This window comes from Zophobas morio, unplaced genomic scaffold, assembly GCF_036711695.1.
Source record: "Zophobas morio isolate AGI-343-1 ecotype UQ-CSIRO unplaced genomic scaffold, CSIRO_AGI_Zmor_V1 ptg000016l, whole genome shotgun sequence".
NCBI classification, from domain to species: domain Eukaryota; kingdom Metazoa; phylum Arthropoda; class Insecta; order Coleoptera; family Tenebrionidae; genus Zophobas; species Zophobas morio.
This window is the reverse complement of record NW_026972121.1, coordinates 1,431,756-1,457,631: the sequence shown is the minus strand read 5'-3', so window position 1 is coordinate 1,457,631 and position 25,876 is coordinate 1,431,756. Positions and strand designations below refer to the sequence as shown.

Here is a 25,876-nt window from a genome sequence, read left to right as displayed (position 1 = left end):
ATTCAAAAATTAAAATAACGAAAAATTGGAGAATCGATCGACAAGTTGAAAAACCGAGAAATCGAAACATTGGGAAACGAAAATATCGAAAATCGAGAAATCCAAAAATCGAGGAGTAGAAAAATTGAAAATTTTAAAGTTAAAAAAATCTGTATATCGAAAAAATTGAGAAATCGAAAAGTCGAAAAATTGAATATTCGTAATATGTATTGAAAAATCGCAAAATTAAAACATGGTAAAATTAAAAATGGAGAAATTGAAAATGTAAAAAATCGAGAAGTTGAAAGTCGAAAAATCGAACAATGGAAATATTGAAAAATCCCAAAAATTTGGAAAAATTGAGAAATCCAAAATTCGAATAATCTGAATACATATTGAAAAATTTCAAAACTGACACATCGAAAAATTGAAAAATGAAAGAAAAATTTAAAAATCCTAGAACTAAAACATTTGGATAATCGAGTAATCGGAAAAATGTAAATGACAAATTGAAAAGTCGAAAACCGAAGTCGAAAAATCTAAAATTGAAGGATCGAAAAGTCTGAAAATCGAAACCTTGAAAAGTCGAAACATTGAATATTTAGAAAGGTCAAAAATTGAAAAATCGAAAACTTAAGAAATCGAGAAATCGAAAATTTGAAGAACCGAGAAATTGAAAACTCCCAACACTGAAATACCAAAAAATTGAAAATCGTAAATCCCAGAAATCCAAAAACCAGCATTTATAAAGTGCAAAAATTGAAAAATCGGAAAATTGACGAATCAAGAAACTGTAAAATCAAGGTTTTTGTAGTATTTCGATTTTTAAGTTTCCCAATTTTTCATTTTTCGATTTTTCAATTTTTCGTTTCATCAATTTTTCAACTTCTTGATTTACATTTTTTAGATGTTTTAATTTTCATTTTATACTTTTTCGTTTTTTCATGCTTGATTTTTCAATTCTACAATTTTGCAATGCTTCCATTTTTTATTCGAAGTTGAAAAATCGAAAAATTAAACAATCAAAATATTGAAAAGTCCCAAAATTAAGCTAACGAAGACAATAGAGAGCGCGTGGGCGGGGTTAGTACCTGCTAAACTAAGATCGATTTTGATAAATGACATAAGAAAGAAAATAGTGGGAGGGTGGGCGGGATTAGTATCTGCTAAGATAAGAGTGATTTTGGCAAATGAAAATACCCTCTAAGAAAAGAGAGGGTGGGTGGGCGGGGCTAGTACCTGCTAAGATAAGACTGATTTTGGCAACTGAGATCCCTCTGAGAAATCTAAAAATCGAAAAGTCGAATAGTTTTAAAAATCGAATAACCGAAAAACCTAAAATTTAAAATTCAAAAATTAATATAACGAAAAATTGGAGAATCGATCGAAAAGTTGAAAAACCGAGAAATCGAAACATTGGGAAACGGAAATATCAAAAATCGAGAAATCCAAAAATCGAGGAGTAGAAAAATTGAAAATTTTAAAGTTAAGAAAATCTGTATATCGAAAAAATTGAGAAATCGAAAACTCGAAAAATTTAATATTCGTAATATTGAAAAATCTCAAAAATTTGGAAAAATTGAGAAATTGAAAATTCGAATAATCTGAATACATATTGAAAAATTTCAAAACTGACACATCGAAAAATTGAAAAATGAAAGAAAAATTTAAAAATCCTAGAACTAAAACATTTGAATAATCGAGTAATCGGAAAAATGTAAATGACCAATCGAAAAGTCGAACACCGAAGTCGAAAAATCTAAAACTTGAAAATCGAAAAATTGAAGAATCGAATAGTCTGAAAATCGAAACCTTGAAAAGTCGAAACATTGAATATTTAGAAACGTCAAAAATTGAAAAATCGAAAACTTAAGAGATCGAGAAATCGAAAATTTGAAGAACCGAAAAATTGAAAACTCCCAACACTGAAATACCAAAAAATTAAAAATCGGAAAACCCAGAAATCGAAAATCCAGAAATTTATAAAGCGCAAAAATTGAAAAGTCGGAAAATTGACGAATCGAAAAACTGTAAAGTTAAAGTTTTTGTAGTTTTTTGATTTTTAAGTTTCCCAATTTTAAATTTTTCGATTTTTCAATTTTTCGTTTCATCAATTTTTCAACTTCTCGATTTCCAAGGTTTAGATGTTTTAGTTTTCATTTTATACCTTTTCGATTTTTGCATACTTGATTTTTCAATTTTACAATTTTGCAACGCTTCCATTTTTCATTCGAAGTTGAAAAATCAAGAAATTAAACAATTAAAATATTGAAAAGTCCCAAAATTAAACTAACGAAGACAATAGAGAGCGCGTGGGCGGGGTTAGTACCTGCCAAAATAAGATCGATTATGGTAAATGACGTAAGAAAGAAAATAGAGGGAGGGTGGGCGGGATTAGTATCTGCTACGATAAGAGTGATTTTGGCAAATGGAAATACTCTCTAAGAAAAGAGAGGGTGGGTAAGCGGGGCTAGTACCTGCTAAGTTACGACTGATTTTAGCAACTGAGATCCCTCTGAGATCTCTAAAAATCGAAAAGTCGAATAGTTTTAAAAATCGAATAACTGAAAAACCTAAAATTTAAAATTCAAAAATTAAAATAACGAAAAATTGGAAATTCGATCGAAAAGTTGAAAAACGGAGAAATCGAAACATTGGGAAACGGAAATATCAAAAATCTAGAAATCCAAAAATCGAAGAGTGGAAAAATTGAAAATTTTAAAGTTAAAAAAATCTGTATATCGAAAAAATTGAGAAATCGAAAAGTCGAAAAATCAAACAATGGAAATATTGAAAAATCCCAAAAATTTGGAAAAATTGAGAAATCCAAAATTCGAATAATCTGAATACATATTGAAAAATCTCAAAACTGACATACCGAAAAATTGGAAAATGAAAGAAAAATTTAAAAATCCTAGAACTAAAACATTTGGATAACCGAGTAATCGAAAAAATGTAAATGACAAATCGAAAAGTCGAAAACCGAAGTCGAAAAATCTAAAACTTGAAAATCGAAAAATTGAAGAATCGAAAAGTCTAAAAATCGAAACCTTGAAAGGTCGAGACATTGAATATTTAGAAACGTCAAAAATTGAAAAATCGGAAACTAAAGAAATCGAGAAATCGAAAATTTGAAGAACCGAGAAATTGAAAACTCCCAACACTGAAATACCAAAAAATTGAAAATCGGAAAACCCAGAAATCGAAAATCCAGAAATTTATAAAGTGCAAAAATTGAAGTCGGAAAATTGACGAATCGAGAAACTGTAAAATCAAGGTTTTTGTAGTTTTTCGATTTTTAAGTTTCCCAATTTTTAATTTTCCGATTTTTCAATTTTTCGTTTCATCAATTTTTCAACTTCTTGATTTCCAATTTTTAGATGTTTTAGTTTTCATTTTATACTTTTTCGTTTTTTCGTACTTGATTTTTCAATTTTACAATTTTGCAATGCTTCCATTTTTTATTCGAAGTTGAAAAATCGAAAAATTAAACAATCAAAATATTGAAAAGTCCCAAAATTAAACTAACGAAGACAATACAGAGCGCGTGGGCGGGGTTAGTACCTGCTAAAATAAGGTCGATTTTGATAAATGACATAAGAAAGAAAACAGAGGGAGGGTGGGCGGGATTAGTATCTGCTAAGATAAGAATCATTCTGGCAAATGGAAATACCCTCTAAGAAAAGAGAGGGTGGGAGGGCGGGACTAGTACTTGCTAAGATAAGACTGATTTTGGCAACTGAGATCCCTCTGAGAAATCTAAAAATCGAAAAGTCGAATAGTTTTAAAAATCGAATAACCGAAAAACCTAAAATTTAAAATTCAAAAATTAATATAACGAAAAATTGGAGAATCGATCGAAAAGTTGAAAAACCGAGAAATCCAAACATTGGGAAACGGAAATATCAAAAATCGAGAAATCCAAAAATCGAGGAATAGAAAAATTGAAAATTTTAAAGTTAAAACAATCTCTACATCGAAAAAATTAAGAAATCCAAAAGTCGAAAAATTGAATATTCGTAATATGTATCGAAAAATCGCAAAATTAAAACATGGTAAAATTGAAAATGGAGAAATTGAAAAGGTAAAAAATCGAGAAATTCAAAAGTCGAAAAATCCAGCAATGGAAATATGGAAAAATCCCAAAAATTTGGAAAAATTGAGAAATCGAAAATTCGAATAATCTGAATACATATTGAAAAATCTCAAAACTGACATATCGAAAAATCGAAAAATGAAAGAAAAATTCAAAAATCCTAGAACTAAAACATTTGGATAACCGAGTAATCGAAAAAATGTAAATGACAAATCGAAAAGTCGAAAACCGAAGTCGAAAAATCTAAAAAAAGAAAAATCTAAAACTTGAAAATCTAAAAGTCTAAAAATCGAAACCTTGAAAAGTTGAAACATTGAATATTTAGAAACGTCAAAAATTGAAAAATCGAAAATTTGAAGAACCGAGAAATTGAAAACTCCCAACACTAAAATACCAAAAATTTTAAATCGGAAAACCCAGAAATCGAAAATCCAGAAATTTATAAAGTGCAAAAATTGAAAAGTCGAAAAATTGACGAATCGAGAAACTGTAAAATCGAGGTTTTTGTAGTTTTTCGATTTTTAAGTTTCCCAATTTTTAATTTTTCGTTTCATCCATGTTTCAACTTCTTAATATCCAATTTTTAGATGTCTTAGTTTTCACTTTATACTTTTTCGTTTTTTCATACTTGATTTTTCAATTTTACAATTTTGCAATGCTTCCATTTTTTATTCGAAGTTGAAAAATCGAAAAATTAGACAATCGAAATATGTATTGAAAAGTCCCAAAAATAAACTAACGAAGACAATAGAGAGCGTGTGAGCAGGGTTAGTATCTGCTAAAATAAGATCGATTTTGATAAATGACATAAGAAAGAAAATAGAGGGAGTTGGGCGGGATTAGTATCTGCTAAGATAAGAGTGATTTTGGCAAATGGAAATACCCTCTAAGAAAAGAAAGGGTGTGTGGTTGGGGCTATTTTCCCAGGGGATATGTCATCTGCCAAAATCCGTCTTATCTTACCAAGTACTAGCCCCGCCCACCCGCCCCCTATTTTCCAGAGGCTATGTCATTTGCCAAAATCAGTCTTATCTTGCCAATTATTAGACTTATGTTAGTAAATACTAGCCCCGCCCACCCGCTCTTTATTTTCTCAGAGGGTAGTACTTGCTACGATAAGTCTTATTTTGGAAAACGCTATATCCTCTGAGAAAATCGGGGCGGGTGGGCGTGGCTAGTACTTGTAGTATATTAATTATATATTAAAAATAAATTACAAGTATAGATAGACTCATCATATTTTGCACAATTAAGATAGGGTATATTCAGCAATATTTTGAAGTGACTGCATCAATTATTTAGGGGGGGGGGGGGGGAGAGCAAATCCATTTTGATCAAAAATTTCCCATGCTTATGATAACTTTAAAGCATCTCCACGATTTCGAAAATTCGGTTTTGCAGATTCGAAATTAAATTGGAAAGCGTTGTTGTGACGTTTTGGGTAAAAACTCAACACGGAGTCATAGACTACATGTACAGGACTGTGTTATTTTATACAAACTTAACTTAATCACTGGTTTCAGGTATGCCCCCTCGGCTTCGTCAACTTCAACTCCACCTGCTACCAAATCAACGACGACTGCCCCTACCACCTCCCCCTCCCCTTCGCCGCCTACCTGCCCATCGTCGAGAACACCCCCCACCAATACGTCATCGACGCCGAAAAGAAAACCCAGTACGACTACTACCAGTGGATCGAGCCCCTCGGCAACTACGAAACCTCGTTCACCGACAACTTCACCAACAGCGCCGACGCCACCTTCGTCATCGCCAACTTCACCACCTCCACCGCCACGTACTTCACCACCTCCAACAGCAGCAACTTCAGCCGCGTCTGCGCTTACAACTCCTTCGCCGACGAAAGCAACTCCACCTACTGCCACTTGTTCGACAAGATCTGCACCAACAACACCCACCGCGACTCGTACAACTGCCACTGTCGCAACACCACGCAGAAGTACTTCTGCGAACTGAAGTGCGACAACAGCACGGAGTTCAACGAGACGGTATGCGAGGCGTGTGCCGAGATCTCGGAAGCGTACAAGCAGCCGTCGATTAGTTTGAGTTTCGATTACCACAGGAAGGTGATTTACGTGTCGGTGGAGTCGTACTTGAAGTTGGCGCCGGTGGACGTCGCCGGGAATGTGAGTGTGCATTGTTACACTGATGCGAGGTCTACACTGCACGATATTATGTATAAGTATAAGAGTGACGAAATTCAGACTTATAACACGAGTAACTACAAAACAGTGCACTATAGTATTCAACCGAAGGAGGCGATCGGGCACTACTGGTGCGAAGGGTTCGAGTACAACGCTGACATGACGCTAAAAAAGAGCGGACTAATAATCGCGGAAAAGAATAGTGGAGAGTCGTTTACGATGAATATCACTGTAGTCGACACCAATCGAAGCTATCCTTTGACTTTACACGAAAAAACACTCGAGTTTATTAATCAAATAATAACCGACAACGATCTTCCGATTTCGGTGGTACGATTTTTACGCTTGTACGAACGGGACGAAGTCGACAATACGACGACTCTAGGGTACAGACTATACTTCAACCAATCAGAGATGCTCGACATGCTAGATGCAACGTCACAAGCGTTTGAGAATGTCACCTTAGCACCCAGTTATTGCTTACCTGACACCACCTACTTCAACAACGTGACCCTCACGTGGAAAAAAACCCTCCTAGGCATGACCGTCATCCCCCAGGAACTCTGTCTAAACAACGACTCTACACCGGTCACTCGCAAATGCGTAGGCGAGTACCTCTACGGTGTATACTGGGAAGACGTGAAAGGTTCTTGCGTAAACAACAGCGGAGAACTTTTTGGTTCCAACAGTACCACCACACTCCACAATTTAACCCACACCAAAGACTCAAACAACCACATTCCAAACCTACGAAAACTAATATCCGAGAACCAGGACTATATCACAGTCGATGCACACTTTATGGCGCAGATTTTCGAGAATGTGACGCTCTCGAACGCCTCAGTCGACTTAAGTGATTTAATCGGGCTAGCTAGCGACATCATGGATGTGAACAGGACAGTCTTAAACGACGCTCAGTTGTTACTTAACTCAACTGACATGATCCTCTACAATCTGGACATGATTTTGAGCACTTACAACTACACCGACACTAAAGTTTTTACTAATATTACAAAAAACGTTTTTGTGCAAGTGAGCACATTTAATAGCACGAATGTGACAGGTGCAGCTGTTTATGATAATGGTGGCGTCGTGACCATGAAGCCGCTAAAAATCGACCAGAATCTGGACGACTTGGACACTGAAGGTCTCAAAGTAGTGGCTTTCCTCACCGGGACACAACTCACTCAAGTGACAGCAGCCAATGGGAGCGACGCTCGATTAGTGATAACCGTGTTTCGGGAAGACTCGCTTTTCAACGATCGTGGATTTCCATCCACCACTGGGTACTTAGTTGGGGTACACGTGACCAGTTTCGAGATTCCGTTTCTATATGACTACGTGAGAGTAATAATAACACCTGATAGGAAATACAGAGCCACTTTATTTTGCAACTTTTGGGACTACGGCAGGGACCGACTGTGGATTAACACCCATGGTAAATGGGTGCGCGAGTTCAAAGCCAAACCTTTTAAAGACAGTTATTCGTGTGATGAGTGGGCTTTGCACAAAATGGCAATCGTGACAGGGAGTGAAGCCGACGTGGCGCTCAGTATAGTCGCAGCGGTGGGATGCGCCCTATCCATGTTTGGTAGTATGGCGGTAATAATCACCGGTCTTATATACAAAAACTGGCGCGAAAATTCAGGAACTAAGGTTCTTTTGAACTTCGTTTTGACCAACTTTGTACAAAATATCATCCTGGCGGCAAGCAGCGGCGTCGATTCGTACAAACAGACAGCACTGTGTATAGTGACGGGGGCGTGTCTTCACTATTCAGTTGTTTCGCAGTTCACGTGGATGGTTATCATTGGTTACTTACAGTACGAGAGGTACGTGCAAGTTTTCTACACTGTGAGTACTCGTTTTGTGCTGATGTCGTCCATACTGGCCTGGATGGTACCCACGATTCCCGTTGTGGCAGTTCTAGCTATAGACGACTTCCAACGTAGCGCTTATGTTCAAGACAACTACTGCTACCTCCACGAGAGAAAACTAATATATGGCATCTACCTCCCGGTGGGGCTCACTCTAACCTCCAACACCATCATCTTCGTGATTATTTTAATCAACATTTACTGCCAGAGGAGAAGCACTATATCCGTACGGGACAACATGTCGTGGCTGAATTTGCGCCTGGTGATCCTACTGTTTTTCCTACTAGGATTCTACTGGCTTTTTGGGATAGCAGCAAGACTGACTAATTTAGCCGCCTTTGACTACTTCTTCTGCATTTCGGCGGGCATGCAAGGAATCGTTATTTTCCTATACTTCATTGTTTTCAACAAAATGACTCGAAATTTCTGGCTGAAGCAACTAAGACGCTCTGAGATGATCACCGCGATGCAAATATGGTTACAACAGAGGAAAAAAATCGGAAGAGTAAAAATCGATAAAGGGAGAACGAAGTCGGTTAAAGTTAGACTAATCAAAACACTGAAAAATGACAGTAAAATTGCCTGAAGGCGGGATAAAATCTTTCTGTTCGAAGAACGACTCACTCCATCTATCCAAATTGATATGAGTGTTTTTGAAAAAATGTTGATCACATTTTTTTTAATGTAGACATTACATATCTTTATTTTCATTGTTATCATTAAAAAATAAAATTCGCAAAATAAAATCTAATCATTTTTCGAAAAATCTGGATTTATTTACCCGTTTTCAAGAAGTTCTTAAATTCCAATTTCTAGATTTTTAGTTTTCATTTGTCATTTTTTATTTTAATTTTACAATATTGCTGCCTTTTTTTCACTTTATTTATTCCACAAATTGAAAATCGAAAAATTAAAAAGTCGAAAAATCGTAAAATCGTCAAAATTTCAAAAACTGGAACAATGAAAATATAATAAATATTTAAAACAAAAACTAGAAAGATTGCAAAATCAAAAACTGAAGAAACGAAAAATTGAAAAACCGAGAGACTGAAAAATCTACAATTGAAAAATCCAAAAACTGAAAAAAAAAATCGAAATAAAAAAGGTAAAACTAGAAGACTGAAAATAAAAATCGAAACATTGAGAAATCAAAAATTCAAAACTCGAGAAATTTTAATCGAAGAATTGCAAAATTTAAAAAATTGAAACCAAGAAATGAAAGATCGAAAAATCTCAAATCGAAACTTTTGAAAAATCGAATAATTGAAACAATAAAGAAAATAAAATATCGAAACGAAACATTGCAAACGGAAAAATTGAAAAAATTTAAATTGAAAAAACAAAAAATTATAAAACCGCAACACTGAAAAATAGAAAAACTGTAAAAATAAAGAAAATAAAAACCGAGACGAAAAATTGCAAATCGAAAATTTTAAAAAATGAAAAATTAAAGAACGGAAAAATGGAAAAATTAAAAACTCCAAAAATTTTAATCGAAAAATTACAAAATATAAAAAAATTAAACCCAAAAAATTGAAAAATCACAAATCGAGAAAATTGAAGAAACGAAAAATTGAAAAAAGAAAAAAAAACGTAAAACCAGAACTTTGAAAAATCGAAAAATTGTAAAAATAATTAAATTAAAAAGTCGTAAAATCGTAAAATTGTCAAAATTTCAAAAATTGGAACAATGAAAGATTGAAAAATTAAAACATTAATAATTAAATTTTGTAATCCAGTAAAAGAAGAAGTGAAAAATATTAAATATTTAAAACAAAAACTCGAAAGATTGTAAATCAAAAATTGAAGAAACGAAAAATTGAAAAACCGAGAGATTGAAAAATCTACAATTGAAAAATCCAAAAACTGACAAAAAAACTGATAATTGGAAAAAAACCGTAAAACCAGAAGACTGAAAAATAGAAAAATTGTAAAAATAATGAAAATAAAAATCGAAACTCGAGAAATTTTAATCGAAAAATTGCAGAATTTAAAAAATTGAAGAAAAAAGAAATGAAAGATCGAAAAATCGCAAATCGAAACATTTGAAAAATCGAGTAATTGAAATAATAAAGAAAATAAAAAACCGAAACAGAAAACTGCAAATCGAAAAATTAAAGAATCCAAAAATTGAAAATTTTCACACTGAAAAAAAATCTGAACATTGAACGCGAAAAACTGAAAATATAAAGAAAATAAAATATCGAAACCAAAAACTACAAATGGAAAAATTTAAACTGGAAAAACAAAAAATTATAAAACCGTAACGTTGGAAAATAGAAAAACTGTAAAAATAAAGAAAATAAAAACCGATACGAAAAATTGCAAATCGAAAATTTTAAAAAATGAAAAATTAAAGAATGGAAAAGTTAAAAAATTAAAAATTAAAAACTCAAGAAATTTTAATCGATAAATTGCAAAATCTAAAAATTGAAAAACTCAAAAGTTGGAAAATTGACAAAACGAACAATTTTAAACTAGAAAATTCGAAAAATTGTAAATCGAAAAATTGAAAAAATTGAAAAGGTTTTTCAATTTTTTTGTTTTGCGATTTTTCAGTTTTTCACTTTTTGGGATTTTCATTTTTTTTTATATTTTGCAATGTATCGATTAAAATTTCTCGAGTTTTTAATTTTTAATTTTTTCATTTTTCATTTTTTCAAATTTTCGATGTGCAATTTTTTGTTTCGGTTTTTTATTTTCATTATTTTTCGATTTTTCAAAGTTCTGGTTGTACGTTTTTTTTCTTTTTTCAATTTTTCGTTTTTTCAATTTTCTCGATTTGCGATTTTTCAATTTTTTGGGTCTTTATATTTTGTAATTTTTCGATTAAAATTTCTGGAGTTTTTAATTTATCAATTTTTTTCCTTAATTTTTCATTGTTTCAAATTTTTATTTTGCAATTTTTCATGTCGGTTTTATTTTCTTTATTTTTATAATTTTCCGTTTTTCAATGTTTTGGTTTTATATATAATTCTTTGCTTTTTCAATTTTTTTGATTTGCAATTTTCGAATTTTCAATTCAAATTTTTCAGTTTGTCAATTTTTCCAGTTTTAATTTTTCATTTCTTCAAATTTTTTATTTGCAGTTTTTCGTTTCGGTTTTTTATTTTCTTTATTTTTTAACTATTTCATTTTTCAATGTCTCAATTTGCGATTTTTCAATTTTTCATGTCTTGGTTTTTCAATTTTTTTAAATTTGCAATTTTTCAATTAAAATTCTCGAGTTTTGAATTTTTCAGTTTTTCGGTGTTTTATTTTTCATTTCTCCAATTTTTCGATTTGCGATTTTTTAGTTTTTCTCTTCTTGGGTTTTTTATATTTTGCTATTTTTAAATTAAAATTTCTAGAGTTTTTAATTTTTTTTCTTTTTCAATTTTTCGATTCTTAAATTTTTAATTTTTTCAAATTTTCGATTGCAGTGTGGGTTTTTTATTTTCTTTATTTTTACAATTTTTTCATTTTTTAATGTTCCGGTTTTATATTTTTTTGTTTTTTCAATTTTTCGTATTTTTAAATTTAAAATTGTCAGTTTGTCAATTTTCCAACTTTTGAGTTTTTCAATTTTTAACTTTTCATTTCTTCAAATTTTCGATTTGCAGTTTTTCGTTTCCGTTTTTTATTCTTTTATTTGTTCGATTTTTCAATTTTTCATGTCTTGGTTTTTTCAATTTTTTTAAATTTGCATTTTTCAATTAAAATTTCTCGAGTTTTGAATTTTTCAGTTTTTCGGTTTTTTATTTTTCATTTCTTCAATTTTTCGATTTACGATTTTTTAATTTTTCTCTTCTTGGGTTTTTTATATTTTGCAATTTTTTAATTAAAATTTCTGGAGTTTTCAATTTTTCTTTTTCAATTTTTCGATTCTTTAATTTTTAATTTTTCCAAATTTTCGATTTGCAGTGTAGGTCTTTTATTTTCTTTATTTTTGCAATTTTTCGATTTTTTAATGTTCCGGTTTTATATTTTTTTGGTTTTTCAATTTCAGTTTTTTCAACTTTTTTGTTTTGCAATTTTTCAGTTTTTCACTTTTTGGGATTTTCATTTTTTTTATATTTTGCAATGTATCGATTAAAATTTCTCGAATTTTTAATTTTTAATTTTTTAATTTTTCATTTGTAATTTTTCGTGTCGGTTTTTGATTTTCTTTATTTTTATAATTTTCCGTTTTTCAATGTTCTATCGCAAACCGAAACATTGAAAAATGAAATAATTAAAAAAATACAGAAAATAAACCGAAACGAAAAACTGCAAATCAAAAATTTGAATAAATGAACAATTAAAACTCGAAAAATTGAAAACTCGAAGAAGTCAATTCGAAAAATTGCAAAATCCAAAAATTGAAAAACTCAAATGTTGGAAAATTGACTAACTGAAAAATTTTAATTGAAAAATTAAAAACCCTAGAAATATTAATCGAAAAATTAAAAAATATAAAAAAAATTAAACCCAAAAAATTGAAAAATCACAAGTCGAGAACATTGAGGAAACGAAAATTGAAAAAAGAAAAAAAACGTAAAGCCAGAACTGTGAAAAATCGAAAAATTGTAAAATTAATGAAAAAAAAAGCCGAAACAACAATTGCAAATCGAAAATCTAAAGAAATGAAAAATTAAAAATCGAAAAATTGCAAAATTTAAAAAATTGAAGAAACCAAGAAATGAAAAATTGAAAAAACGCAAATCGAAAAATCGAATAACTCAAAAAATAAAAAAATAAAAAACGGAAACGAAAAACTGCAAATCAAAAATTTGAAGAAATGAAAAATTAAAATTGAAAACTCGAGAAAGTCAAATCGAAAAATTGCAAGATCTAAAAATTGAAAAACTCAAAAGTTGGAAAATTGACAAACCGAAAAATTTAAACTTGAAAATTAGGAAAATTGTAAAAAAATTTAAAAATTGAATTTGAAAAAACAAAAAATGATAAAACTGGAAGATTAAAAAATCGAAAAATTGTAAAAATAAAGAAAATAAAAAACCTACACTAAAAATTGCAAAACGAAAATTTGAAAAAATGGAAAATTAAAGAATCGAAAAACTAAAGAATTAAAAATTAAAAACACGAGAAATTTTAATCGAAAAATTGCAAAATATAAAAAAAATTAAGAAACCAAAAAAGGTAAAAGTTGAAAAATCGCAAATCGAAAATTTGAAATAAACGAAAAATTAAAGAAACGAAAAATTGAATAATTAAATCTTAAAAACCCCAGAAATTTTATTCGAAAAATTGCAAAATATATAAAAATGACAAATCGAAAAAATTGAAAAAACAAACAATTATAAAACCAGAACATTGAAAAATCGAAAAATTGTAAAAATAAAGAAAATAAAAAACCAACATGAAAAATTGCAAAACGAAAATTTGAAAAAAGGGAAATTTAAAAATTAAAGAATCGAAAAATTGAAAAAGAAAAAAATGAAAACTAGAAATTTTAATGTAAAAATATAAAAAAACCCAAGAAGAGAAAAACTAAAAAATCGCAAATCGAAGAATTGAAGAAATGAAAAATCGAAAAACTGAAAAATCACAAATCGAGAAAATTGAAGAAAAATGGCAAATCGACAAAATTGAAAAAACAATAATAAAAACGTACAACCAGAACATTGAAAAATCGAAAAATTGTAAAAATAAAGAAAATAAAAAACTGACACGAAAAATTACAAATCAAAAATTTGAAAAAAGGGAAATTTAAAAATTAAAGAATCGAAAAATTGAAAAAGAAAAAATGAAAACTCTAGAAATTTTAATCGAAAAATTGCAAATTAAAAAAAAAAAATAAGAAACCAAAAAGGGGAAAAGTTGAAAAATCGCAAATCGAAAATTTGAAATAAATGAAAAATTAAAGAAACGAAAAATTGAATAATTAAATCTTAAAAACTCCAGAAATTTTAATCTAAAAATTACAAAATAAATAAAAATGAAGAAACGAAAAAAGTCAAAAATAGAAAAATGGCAAATCGAAAAAATTGAAAAAACAATAATAAAAACGTAAAACCGGAACATTGAAAAATTGAAAAATTGTAAAAATAATGAAAATAAGAAAACCGAAATAAAAAATTGCAAATCGAGAATTTGGAGAAATGAAACTGAAAGAATCGAAAAATTGAATAAATAAAAATGAAAAACTCGAGAAATTTTAATCGAAAAATTGCAAAATTAAAAAAAAAATGAGAAATCAAAAAGGGGAAAAGTTGAAAAATCACAAATCGAAAATTTGAAATTATTGAAAAATTAAAGAAACGAAAAATTGAAGAATTAAATCTTAAAAACTCCAGAAATTTTAATCGAAAAATTGCAAAATATATAAAAATAAAACGAAAAAAGTCAAAAAAAGAAAAATGGCAAATCGAAACAATTGAAAAAACAATAATAAAAACGTAAAACCAGAACATTGAAAAATCGAAAAATTGTAAAAATAATGAAAATAAAAAAACCGAAACAAAAATTTGGAGCAATGTCGAAAAATTGAAAAATTTTAAAACTTGAAGAAACCAAAAAATGAAAAATTAAAAAATCGCAAATCGAAATATATCGAGGTTATCAGAAAACCAAAATCATAAATTTTTTTTATAATTTTTTAAAGCACCGTGATTGCTTAGGTTGCACTTCAAGGGCGGGCGAAGTTCTGTCGAACTAACTTTTGAATTTTTTTTTTTTTTCGTTTTCTTTCACTTATAGGCGAAAATCGCCAAAAAACCCGCAATCCAGCTAACCCAAACCCAAATAAACACCAATAAACTTGCCTGAAGGTGGAGGAGATTCAACGCCGCCACCGCAATACACTCCTTATCCTGCGCGATACTGTTGGTCACCACCGCCTCCAACAACTTGTCGATTAACCTACAACCAACCAAATAAAACCACCCCCTTCACTCACCAACTACTCACTTGAAAGTCTGCTCCGACAAATCAATCACGAACGGCACCGACGTCTTCGGCGTCCTGGAGTTGACGTCCGTCCACGCGAAGCTCTGCGCCGGCCCACAGCACACCCCCACCACCCGCTGTCCCCTCAAGCTCTCCACCAGGCGCGGCTGCTGCACGTACAACTCCAAGCTATCACACACCTGCTTGTTTTCGTTCTTCCCCCAGGCGTACACCTCCCCTTCTTCGGTCAAAGCCAACACGTGCCCCACCCCCAGGCTCACCGCCACCACGCGCTTATCCTGCAGAGCCTCCACCATCTCGGGGAACCGCACGTGCTCTTCGGTCGCGTGCCCCAACTTCCAGCCCTCGCCTTTGCCCCAGGTGTAGATTTTACCGTCGTCGGAGAGCGCCACGCTGAACTGAGCGCCGCAGTAGACTTGCGAGATTTTGACGGTTTGGAGCTTCTCGATCAAGCGGGGGAGTTTCGAGCCGTCGGAGCCGCCTCGGCCTAGTTTGCCTGCGACAAGTTATGGAGTACTGGGGGAGTTTGCGGGGTTTACGTACCGTAGTCGCCGTCGCCCCAACTGTACACTTTTCCCTGCGAGGTGACGCACAGGGTGTGCGCGTAGAAGGAACCGCAGGCTACCTTGACGATGTGTTCGTCGGAAAGGGCGGAGATCATGGTGGGGACGAGGCAGTCTTCGGCGGTGCCGTGGCCCAAGCGGCCGTAGTTGCCGCGGCCCCAGGTGTAGAGGGCGCCGTTGGCCGAAATGGCGGCGCTGTAGGTGCCGCCGCACTCTACGTCGACGATGTCCTTGCCCTTGAGGGCCTGGATTAGGGTGGGTTCGTCTTTGGAGGAGGTGTCTCCGTGGCCTACGTAGAGCGTTAATGTTAGATTTGTAAAGTATTATTTGGGTCCGTCAGCTTGGCAACACCTAGTGATCGAGTCTGTTGGCAATCCTGAATTTTTAGTTGAAATTGGTATCTTCATGTTTTCTATAAGTTCCGGTTGTCAGCTGTCAAGACTGACAGTTGTTGACATAATTAACGCTAAGATAAGACTGATTTTGAATAATATCAAGAGTAACCACTGGAATGAAGAGGGGGTGGATGGGCGGGGTTATTGCTTGCTTATAAAAGACTCTAAGAAAAAGTTAAACGTAGGCCCGCCCACCCACCCTGCCTTCATTTATCTAGCCAGAATCATAAATGGTCCTCATATGAACAGAAATAAAATTATTAGAAAGAGAACTCGCTAAGAAAAACTGAACAATATTAAGAGTAATCACTGGAATGAAGAAGGGGTGGGTGGGCGGGGTTACTGTTTCTTAATCTAGAAAAAAACTAAACTTAGCCCCGCCTACCTCCTCTCTTCATTTCATTGTGTTATTTTACCTAGTGTAAAATGGGAAGTGAATTCTATTTTTAATATGTGACGCCTCTAAAATTTAAAACAAAGTTGTAACTTGAAAAAAACGACGTCACAGTCTTTAATAAGAAAAAATGGAATTAAATTCAGTCCACCTGGTGGGTGGGTGGGCGAAGCAAGAACTTGTTAAGATAAGGCTGATTGTGGCAAATGAGATACCCTCTAAGAAAATAGAGGGTGGGTGGGTGTCGCTAGTATTTGTCAAGATGACACTAATTATCTTGGCAAGTATGAGACTGATTTTTGCAAATGACATATCCCCTAAAATAATAAGGGTGGGTGGGCGGGTCTAGTACTTGTCAAGATAACACTAATTTTGGCAGATGACCCACTCTTCTAAGAAAATAAAGGGTGGGTGGGCGGGGCTAGTACTTGTCAAGATGAGACTGATTTTGGCAAATAACATATCCTCTAAGAAAATAAGGGAGGGTGGGCGGGGGGCTAGTACTTGCCAAGGTAAGACTGATTTTGGCAGATGACAAATTGAAAAATCCGATAAATGAAAAATCGGAAAATTGTACAATTGTATAATCGGAAAATCAAAAACTGAAATATCGAAAAAATTGAAAAAAAAATCATAAAACCGAATTCGAAATTGCAGATTTCATTTTTTTTTAGTTTTTAGAATTTTCGACTTTTAAATATTTAAAATAATTGTAAAGTTAAAACTTGAAAAATCAAAAGATTGGAATTAAAAACTGCAAAATTGTCAAACAAATTATCAAATAAAATATTTAAAAGTTGAAAAATCTAAAAACCAAAAAAATGAAAACTGGAATTTCGAATTCGATTTTATAAGATTTGTTTTTTTTTCAATTTTTCGATATTTCATGATTTTTTGATTATACAGTTGTACAATTTTTCAATGTTCTGGTTTTATAATTGTTTGTTTTTTCAATTTTTTTGATTTGCAATTTTCGAGTTTTCAATTAAAATTTTTCAGTTTGTCAGTTTTTCGAGTTTTAATTTATCATTTCTTCACATTTTTGAGATGCAGTTTTTCGTTTCGGTTTTTTATTTTCTTTATTTTTTTAATTATTTCATTTATCAAGGTTTCGATTTGCGATTTTTCAATTTTTCATTTATTGGTTTCTTCAATTTCTTAAAATTTGCAATTTTTCGATTTTTCAATTTTTCAGTTTTTCGATTTTTCAGTTCTTCAATTCTTCGATTTGCGATTTTTTTATTTTTTTCTTCTGGGGTTTTTTATATTTTGCAATTTTTAAATTAAGATTTCTAGTTTTTAATTTTTTCTTTTTCAATTTTTCGCTTCTTTAATTTTTAATTTTTCCAAATTTTCGATTTGCAGTGTAGGTTTTTTATTTTCTTCATTTTTACAATTTTTCGATTTTTTAATATTCCGGTTTTATATTTTTTTGTTTTTTCAATTTAAATTTTTTCAATTTTTCGAATTTTCAAATTTAAAATTGTCAGTTTGTCAATTTTCTAACTTTTGAGTTTTTCAATTTTTAATTTTTCATTTCTTCAAATTTTCGATTTGCACTTTTTTATTTCGGTATTTTATTTTCATTATTTTCACAATTTTTCCATTTTTCAATGTTCTAGTTTTAACATTTTTTTCTTTTTTTAATTTCAGTTTTTTCAATTTTTCGTTTCTTCAATTTTCTCGATTTGTGGTTTTTCAATTTTTTTGAATTGCAATTTTTTTATTTTCAATTAAAATTTTTCACTTTGTCAATTTTCCAACATTCGAGTTTTTCAATTTTTAGATTTTGCAATTTTTCGACTTTTAATTTTTCATTTCTTCAAATTTTTTTATTTTATTAGAAGAATGCATCTCAAAAATTTGAAGAAATGATAAATTAAAACTCGAAAAATTGAAAACTCGAAAAATTAAAAACTCGAAAAATTGACAAACTGAAAAATTTTAATTGAAAACTCGAAAATTGCAAATGAAAAAAATTGAAAAAACAAACAATTATAAAATCAGAACATTGAAAAATTGTACAACTGTATAATCGGAAGATCAAAAACTGAAATATCGAAAAATTAAAAAAAAACAAATCTTATAAAATCGAATTCGAAATGCCAGTTTTCATTTTCTAGTTTTTAGATTTTTCAACTTTTAAATATTTCATTTGATAATTTGTTTGACAATTTTGCAGTTTTTAATTCCAATCTTTTGATTTTTCAAATTTTAACTGTACAATTTTGGAACTTTTTGATTTTTAATTTTTCAAGTTTTCAAGTTAAAATTTTTCCTTTTCACGATTTGTCATTTTTCGATTTTTTAACTAAAAGAACAAATTTATTCGAACCGAAATTTGAAAAACCGAAAAATCCAAAATTGAAAATTAGAACCAAAATTTTGCGATGTTTTAAAGTTACGGTAAACATGGCAGATTGCTGATCAAAATTGCTTTTTACTCCCTTCCAAAAAACCGGTGACAAAAAATCAAAAATTGAAAATTTAAAAAAATAAATATCCATTTTCTCGATATTTTTAAAAATCAAATAATTGAGAAATAGGAAAACTGCCAAAATTGTAGAATTAAAAAACCGAAAGTTTTTTCGGTTGCCCAGAGAAATCAAAAATCGAAAGATAGATCAAAAAATTGAAAATTTAAAAAGCGAGAAATTGAAAAATTCGAACGTTGAAAAATCGAAAAACTGATCTAGTAGTACTCGCTACGATAAGACTGATTTTGGCAAATGATCTACTCTCTAAGAAAACAAAAGGCGGGTGGGTGGGGCTAGTATTTGCCAAAATAGGACTCATTTTGGCCAATGACCTACTGTTATAAGAAAATAAAGAATAGGTCATCTGCCAAAATCAGTCTTATCTTGGCAAGTATGAGACTGACTTTGGCAGATGATATATCGCCTAAAAAAAATAAGGGTGGGTGGGCGGGGCTGGTACTTGTTAAAATAAGACTAATTTTGGCAGATGACCCATTCTTCTAAGAAAATAAAAAAATTTGAAGAAATGAAAAATTAAAAGTCGAAAAATTGCAAAATCTAAAAATTGAAAAACTCGAATGTTGGAAAATTGACAAACTGAAAAATTTTAATTGAAAATTAGGAAAATTGCAATTCAAAAAAATTGAAAAACCACAAATCGAGAAAATTGAGGAAACGAAAAATTGAAAAAACTGAAATTGAAAAAAGAAAAAAAAAGTTAAAACTAGAACATTTAAAAATGAAAAAATTGTAAAAATAATGAAAATAAAAAACCGAAATAAAAAAGTGCAAATCGAAAATTTGAAGAAATGACAAATTAAAAATTGAAAAACTCAAAAGTTGGAAAATTGGCAAACTGACAATTTTAAATTTGAAAATTCGAAAAATTGAAAAAATTTAAATTAAAAACAAAAAAATATAAAACCGGAACATTAAAAAATCGAAAAATTGTAAAAATAAAGAAAATAAAAAGCCTACACTGCAAATCGAAAATTTAGAAAAATTAAAGAATGGAAAAATTGAAAAAGAAAAAATTAAAAACTCTAGAAATCTTAATTTAAAAATTGCAAGATATAAAAAAAAACCCAGAAGAGAAAAATTCAAAAATCGAAAAATTGCAAATTTTAAGAAATTGAAGAAACCAATAAATGAAAAATTGAAAAATCGCAAATCGAAACATTGATAAATGAAATAATTAAAAAAATAAAGAAAATAAAAACCGAATCGAAAAACTGCATCTCGAAAATTTGAAGAAATGATAAATTAAAACTCGAAAAATTGAAAATTCGAAAAATTAAAAACTCGAAAAATTGACAAACTGAAAAATTTTAATTGAAAACTCGAAAATTGCAAATCAAAAAAATTGAAAAAACAAACAATTATAAAGCCAGAACATTGATAAATTGTACAACTGTATAATCGGAAAATCAAAAACTGAAATATCGAAAAATTGAAAAAAAAAAACTTATCTTATAAAATCGAATTCGAAATTCCAGTTTTAATTTTTTTTTAGTTTTTAGATTGTTCAACTTTTAAATATTTCATTTGATAATAATTTGTTTGACAATTTTGCAGTTTTTAATTCCAATCTTTTGATTTTTCAAATTTAACTGTACAATTTTGGAATTTTTTGATTTTTAATTTTTCAAGTTCTCAAGTTAAAATTTTTCCTTTTCACGATTTGTAATTTTTCGATTTTTTAACTAAAAGAACAAATTTATTCGAACCGAAATTTTGAAAAACCGAAAAACCCAAAATTGAAAATTAGAAACAAAATTTTCAGATGTTTTAAAGTTACGGTAAACATGGCAGATTGCTGCTCAAAATTGCTTTTGACTCCCTTCCAAAAATCCGGTGAGAAAAAATCAAAAATCGAAAATTTAAAAAAATAAACATCCATTTTCTCGATATTCTTAAAAATCAAATAATTGAGAAATAGGAAAACTGCCAAAATTGTAAAATAAAAAAATCGAAAGTTTTTTTCAGTTGCCCAGAGAAATCAAAAATCGAAAGATAGATAAAAAAATTGATAATTTAAAAAGCGAGAAATTGAAAAATTCGATAGTTGAGAAATCGAAAACTGATCTAGTAGTACTCGCTACGATAAGACTGATTTTGGCAAATTATCTACTCTCTAATAAGAAAACAAACGGCGGGTGGGTGGGGCTAGTATTTGCCAAAATAGGACTCATTTTGGCCAATGACCTACTGTTATAAGAAAATAAAGAATAGGTCATCTGCCAAAATCAGTCTTATCTTGGCAAGTATGAGACCGATTTTGGCAGATGACATATCCTCTAAAAAAATAAGGGTGGGTGGGCGGGGCTGGTACTTGTTAAAATAAGACTAATTTTGGCAGATGACCCATTCTTCTAAGAAAATAAAAAAATTTGAAGAAATGAAAAATTAAAAGTCGAAAAATTGCAAAATCTAAAAATTGAAAAACTCGAATATTGGAAAATTGACAAACTGAAAAATTTTAAATGAAAATTAGGAAAATTGCAATTCAAAAAACTTGAAAAACCACAAATCGAGAAAATTGAGGAAACGAAAAATTGAAAAAACTGAAATTGAAAAACGAAAAAAAAAGTTAAAACTAGAACATTTAAAAATGGAAAAATTGTAAAAATAATGAAACTAAAAAACCGAAATAAAAAAGTGCAAATCGAAAATTTGAAGAAATGAAAAATTAAAAATTGAAAAAATCAAAAGTTGGAAAATTGACAAACTGACAATTTTACATTTGAAAATTCGAAAAATTGAAAAAAAAAATTGAAAAAACAAAAAAATATAAAACCGGAACATTAAAAAATCGAAAAATTGTAAAAATAAAGAAAATAAAAAACCTACACTGCAAATCGAAAATTTGGAAAAATTAAAAATTAAAGAATCGAAAAATTGAAAAAGAAAAAATTAAAAACTCCAGAAATCTTAATTTAAAAATTGCAAAATATAAAAAACCCTAGAAGAGAAAAATTAAAAAATCGCAAATCGAAGAATTGAAGAACTGAAAAATCGAAAAACTGAAAAATTGCAAATTTTAAGAAATTGAAGAAACCAATAAATGAAAAATTGAAAAATCGCAAATCGAAACATTGATAAATGAAATAATTAAAAAAATAAAGAAAATAAAAAACCGAAACGAAAAACTGCATCTCAAAAATTTGAAGAAATGATAAATTAAAACTGACAAACTGACAATTTTAAATATGAAAATTTGAAAAATTGAAAAAATTTAAATTGAAAAAACAAAAAATATAAAACCGGACCATTAAAAAATCGAAAAATTGAAAAAGAAAAAATTAAAAACTCTAGACATCTTAATTTAAAAATTGCAAGATATAAACAAAAACCCAGAAGAGAAAAATTCAAAAATCGAAAAATTGCAAATTTTAAGAAATTGAAGAAACCAATAAATGAAAAATTGAAAAATCGCAAATCGAAACATTGATAAATGAAATAATTAAAAAAAATAAAGAAAATAAAAACCGAAACGAAAAACTGCATCTCAAAAATTTGAAGAAATGATAAATTAAAACTCGAAAAATTGAAAATTCGAAAAATTAAAAACTCGAAAAATTGACAAACTGAAAAATTTTAATTGAAAACTCGAAGAACATTGAAAAATTGTACAACTGTATAATCGGAAAATTAAAAACTGAAACATCGAAAAATTGAAAAAAAAACATCTTATAAAATCGAATTCGAAATGCCAGTTTTCATTTTCTAGTTTTTAGATTTTTCAACTTTTAAATATTTCATTTGATAATTTGTTTGACAATTTTGCAGTTTTTAATTCCAATCTTTTGATTTTTCAAATTTTAACTGTACAATTTTGGAATTTTTTGATTTTTAATTTTTCAAGTTCTCAAGTTAAAATTTTTCCTTTTCACGATTTGTCATTTTTCGATTTTTTAACTAAAAGAACAAATTTATTCGAACCGAAATTTTGAAAAACCGAAAAATCCAAAATTGAAAAATAGAACCAAAATTTTCAGATGTTTTAAAGTTACGGTAAACATGGCAGATTGCTGATCAAAATTACTTTTTACTCCCTTCCAAAAACCCGGTGACAAAAAATCAAAAATCGAAAATTAAAAAAAATAAACATCCATTTTCTCGATATTTTTAAAAATCAAATAATTGAGAAATAGGAAAACTGCCAAAATTGTAGAATTAAAAAACCGAAAGTTTTTTCGGTTGCCCAGAGAAATCAAAAATCGAAAGATAGATCAAAAAATTGAAAATTTAAAAAGCGAGAAATTGAAAAATTCGAACGTTGAAAAATCGAAAAACTGATCTAGTAGTACTCGCTACGATAAGACTGATTTTGGCAAATGATCTACTCTCTAAGAAAACAAAAGGCGGGTGGGTGGGGCTAGTATTTGCCAAAATAGGACTCATTTTGGCCAATGACCTACTGTTATAAGAAAATAAAGAATAGGTCATCTGCCAAAATCAGTCTTATCTTGGCAAGTATGAGACTGATTTTGGCAGATGATATATCCTCTAAAAAAAATAAGGGTGGGTGGGCGGGGCTGGTACTTGTTAAAATAAGACTAATTTTGGCAGATGACCCATTCTTCTAAGAAAATAAAAAAATTAGAAGAAATGAAAAATTAAAAGTCGAAAAATTGCAAAATCTAAACTCGAATGTTGGAAAATTGACAAACTGAAAAATTTTAATTGAAAATTAGGAAAATTGCAATTCAAAAAAATTGAAAAACCACAAATCGAGAAAATTGAGGAAACGAAAAATTGAAAAAACTGAAATTGAAAAAAGAAAAAAAAAGTTAAAACTAGAACATTGAAAAATGGAAAAATTGTAAAAATAATGAAAATAAAAAAACGAAATAAAAAAGTGCAAATCGAAAATTTGAAGACATGAAAAATTAAAAATTGGAAAACTCAAAAGTTGGAAAACTGACAAACTGACAATTTTAAATTTGAAAATTCGGAAAATTGAAAAAATTTAAATTGAAAAAACAAAAAAATATAAAACCGGAACATTAAAAAATCGAAAAATTATAAAAATAAAGGAAATAAAAAACCTACAGTGCAAATCGAAAAATTGAAAAAGAAAAAATTAAAAACTCCAGAAATCTTAATTTAAAAATTGCAAAATTTAAAAAAACCCCAGAAGAGAAAAATTAAAAAATCGCAAATCGAAGAATTGAAGAAACCAATAAATGAAAAATTGAAAAATCGCAAATCGAAACATTGATAAATGAAATAATTAAAAAAATAAAGAAAATAAAAAACCGAAACGAAAAACTGCATCTCAAAAATTTGAAGAAATGATAAATTAAAACTCGAAAAATTGGAAACTCGAAAAATTGACAAATTGAAAAATTTTAATTGAAAACTTGAAAATTGCAAATCAAAAAAATTGAAAAAACAAACAATTATAAAACCACAACATTGAAAAATTGTACAACTGTATAATCGGAAAATCAAAAACTGAAATATCGAAAAATTGAAAAAAAACAAATCTAATAAAATCAAATTCGAAATTTCAGTTTTCATTTTTTTTTTGTTTTTAAATTTTTCAAATTTTAAATATTTCATTTGATAATTTGTTTGACAATTTTGCAGTTTTTAATTCCAATCTTTTGATTTTTCAAGTTTTAACTTTCCATTTTTTTAATTTGTTGATTTTTAATTTTTCAAGTTCTCAAGTTAAAATTTTTCCTTTGCACGATTTGTCATTTTTCGATTTTTTAACTAAAAGAGCAAATTTATTCGAACCGAAATTTTGAAAAACCGGAAAATCCAAAAATTGAAAATTAGAACAAAAATTTTCAGATGTTTTAAAGTTCCGGTAAACATGGCAGATTGCTGATCAAAATTGCTTTTTACTCCCTTCCAAAAACCCGGTGACAAAAAATGATCTAGTAGTACTCGCTACGATAAGACTTGCCAAAATCAGTCAAATGATCTACTCTCTAAGAAAACAAAGGGCGGGTGGGTGGGGCTAGTATTTGCCAAAATAGGACTCCTTGTAGCCAATGACCTACTGTTATAAGAAAATAAAGAATAGGTCATCTGCCAAACTCAGTCTTATCTTGGCAAGTATGAGACTGATTTTGGCAGATAACATATCCTCTAAAAAAATAAGGGTGGGTGGGCGGGGCTAGTACTTGTTGAAATAAGACTAATTTTGGCAGATGACCCACTCTTCTAAGAAAATAAAGGGTGGGTGGACGGAGCAAGTACCTTTTCTTAGAAGAGTAGGTCATTTGCCAAAATGAGTCTTATTTTTATTTTTTTAGAGGATAGATTATTTGTACTAGCGAATTTCGACCCATTTTCGACGATTTTCAAAATTTAAGTAAACACTTTTTCTTGTAGATTTCGGGGCGCAGAAGTCACTTCCAGCCTCATTTCTTCGATAACTTCAACCCTTTTTCGAGAATTAGTTAATTAATTCAGTGCATGAAATATCACAATTTTTAAAAATTTCAAAAAATTCAATGCAACACGTACAGAAAGAAGATCTTGTGTCATTTTTGCAAGTAGGTGCATGTTTTCAAGTTCAGTTCGGATTGCAGAGTTTTTGTTCGGAATCAAGGGATACCGACTTCAACTATAGAGGTTATGCTGTACTTCATAAATATATACATTATAGTTGGAAATTTTAAAGTAGTAGGTAAGGCTTCAATATTTTAAAAACTGTTTCTTCGACCATCAAAAATTGAATCGGAAAATTCTGAAGCTCCGTTTTAATTCCAACAAAAACTGTAAATTCAAGATCTTCATGGTATAAGGCGGTTTTATCCTAGTTTTAAAGTTAAAATTCTGAGACGATAATATCGAAGTTTTGAGATTTTCGAAGTTTCAACTTCAAAATTCGAAATATTCCTACTAGTCTAGAAATTCAAAAACCGATACTTGAGATACAATATCTTAGTAATTTCCAGACTTTACTACTTAAAAAGTAGAAAATCGAAACAATTTAGGCTAGAAATCCAAAAATCGATATTGGAGATCTCGAAGCTTAAACTATCAGATGTTTCCAAAGTTTAGTACCTGAAAAGTCAAA

The 25,876-nt window shown here is 29.8% G+C and overlaps 1 protein-coding gene across 1 annotated transcript in view; it reads right to left on the bottom strand.

Annotated features, from left to right (window-relative positions):
• The window catches only part of LOC135129508 (E3 ubiquitin-protein ligase HERC2), a 105,377-nt gene that overhangs the window by 69,488 nt on the left and 10,013 nt on the right, over positions 1-25,876 (bottom strand). The window contains 3 exon segments of the mRNA XM_064056673.1: positions 14,861-14,957; positions 15,006-15,501; positions 15,549-15,857. Coding sequence (XP_063912743.1) covers positions 14,861-14,957; positions 15,006-15,501; positions 15,549-15,857 — 902 coding nt within the window.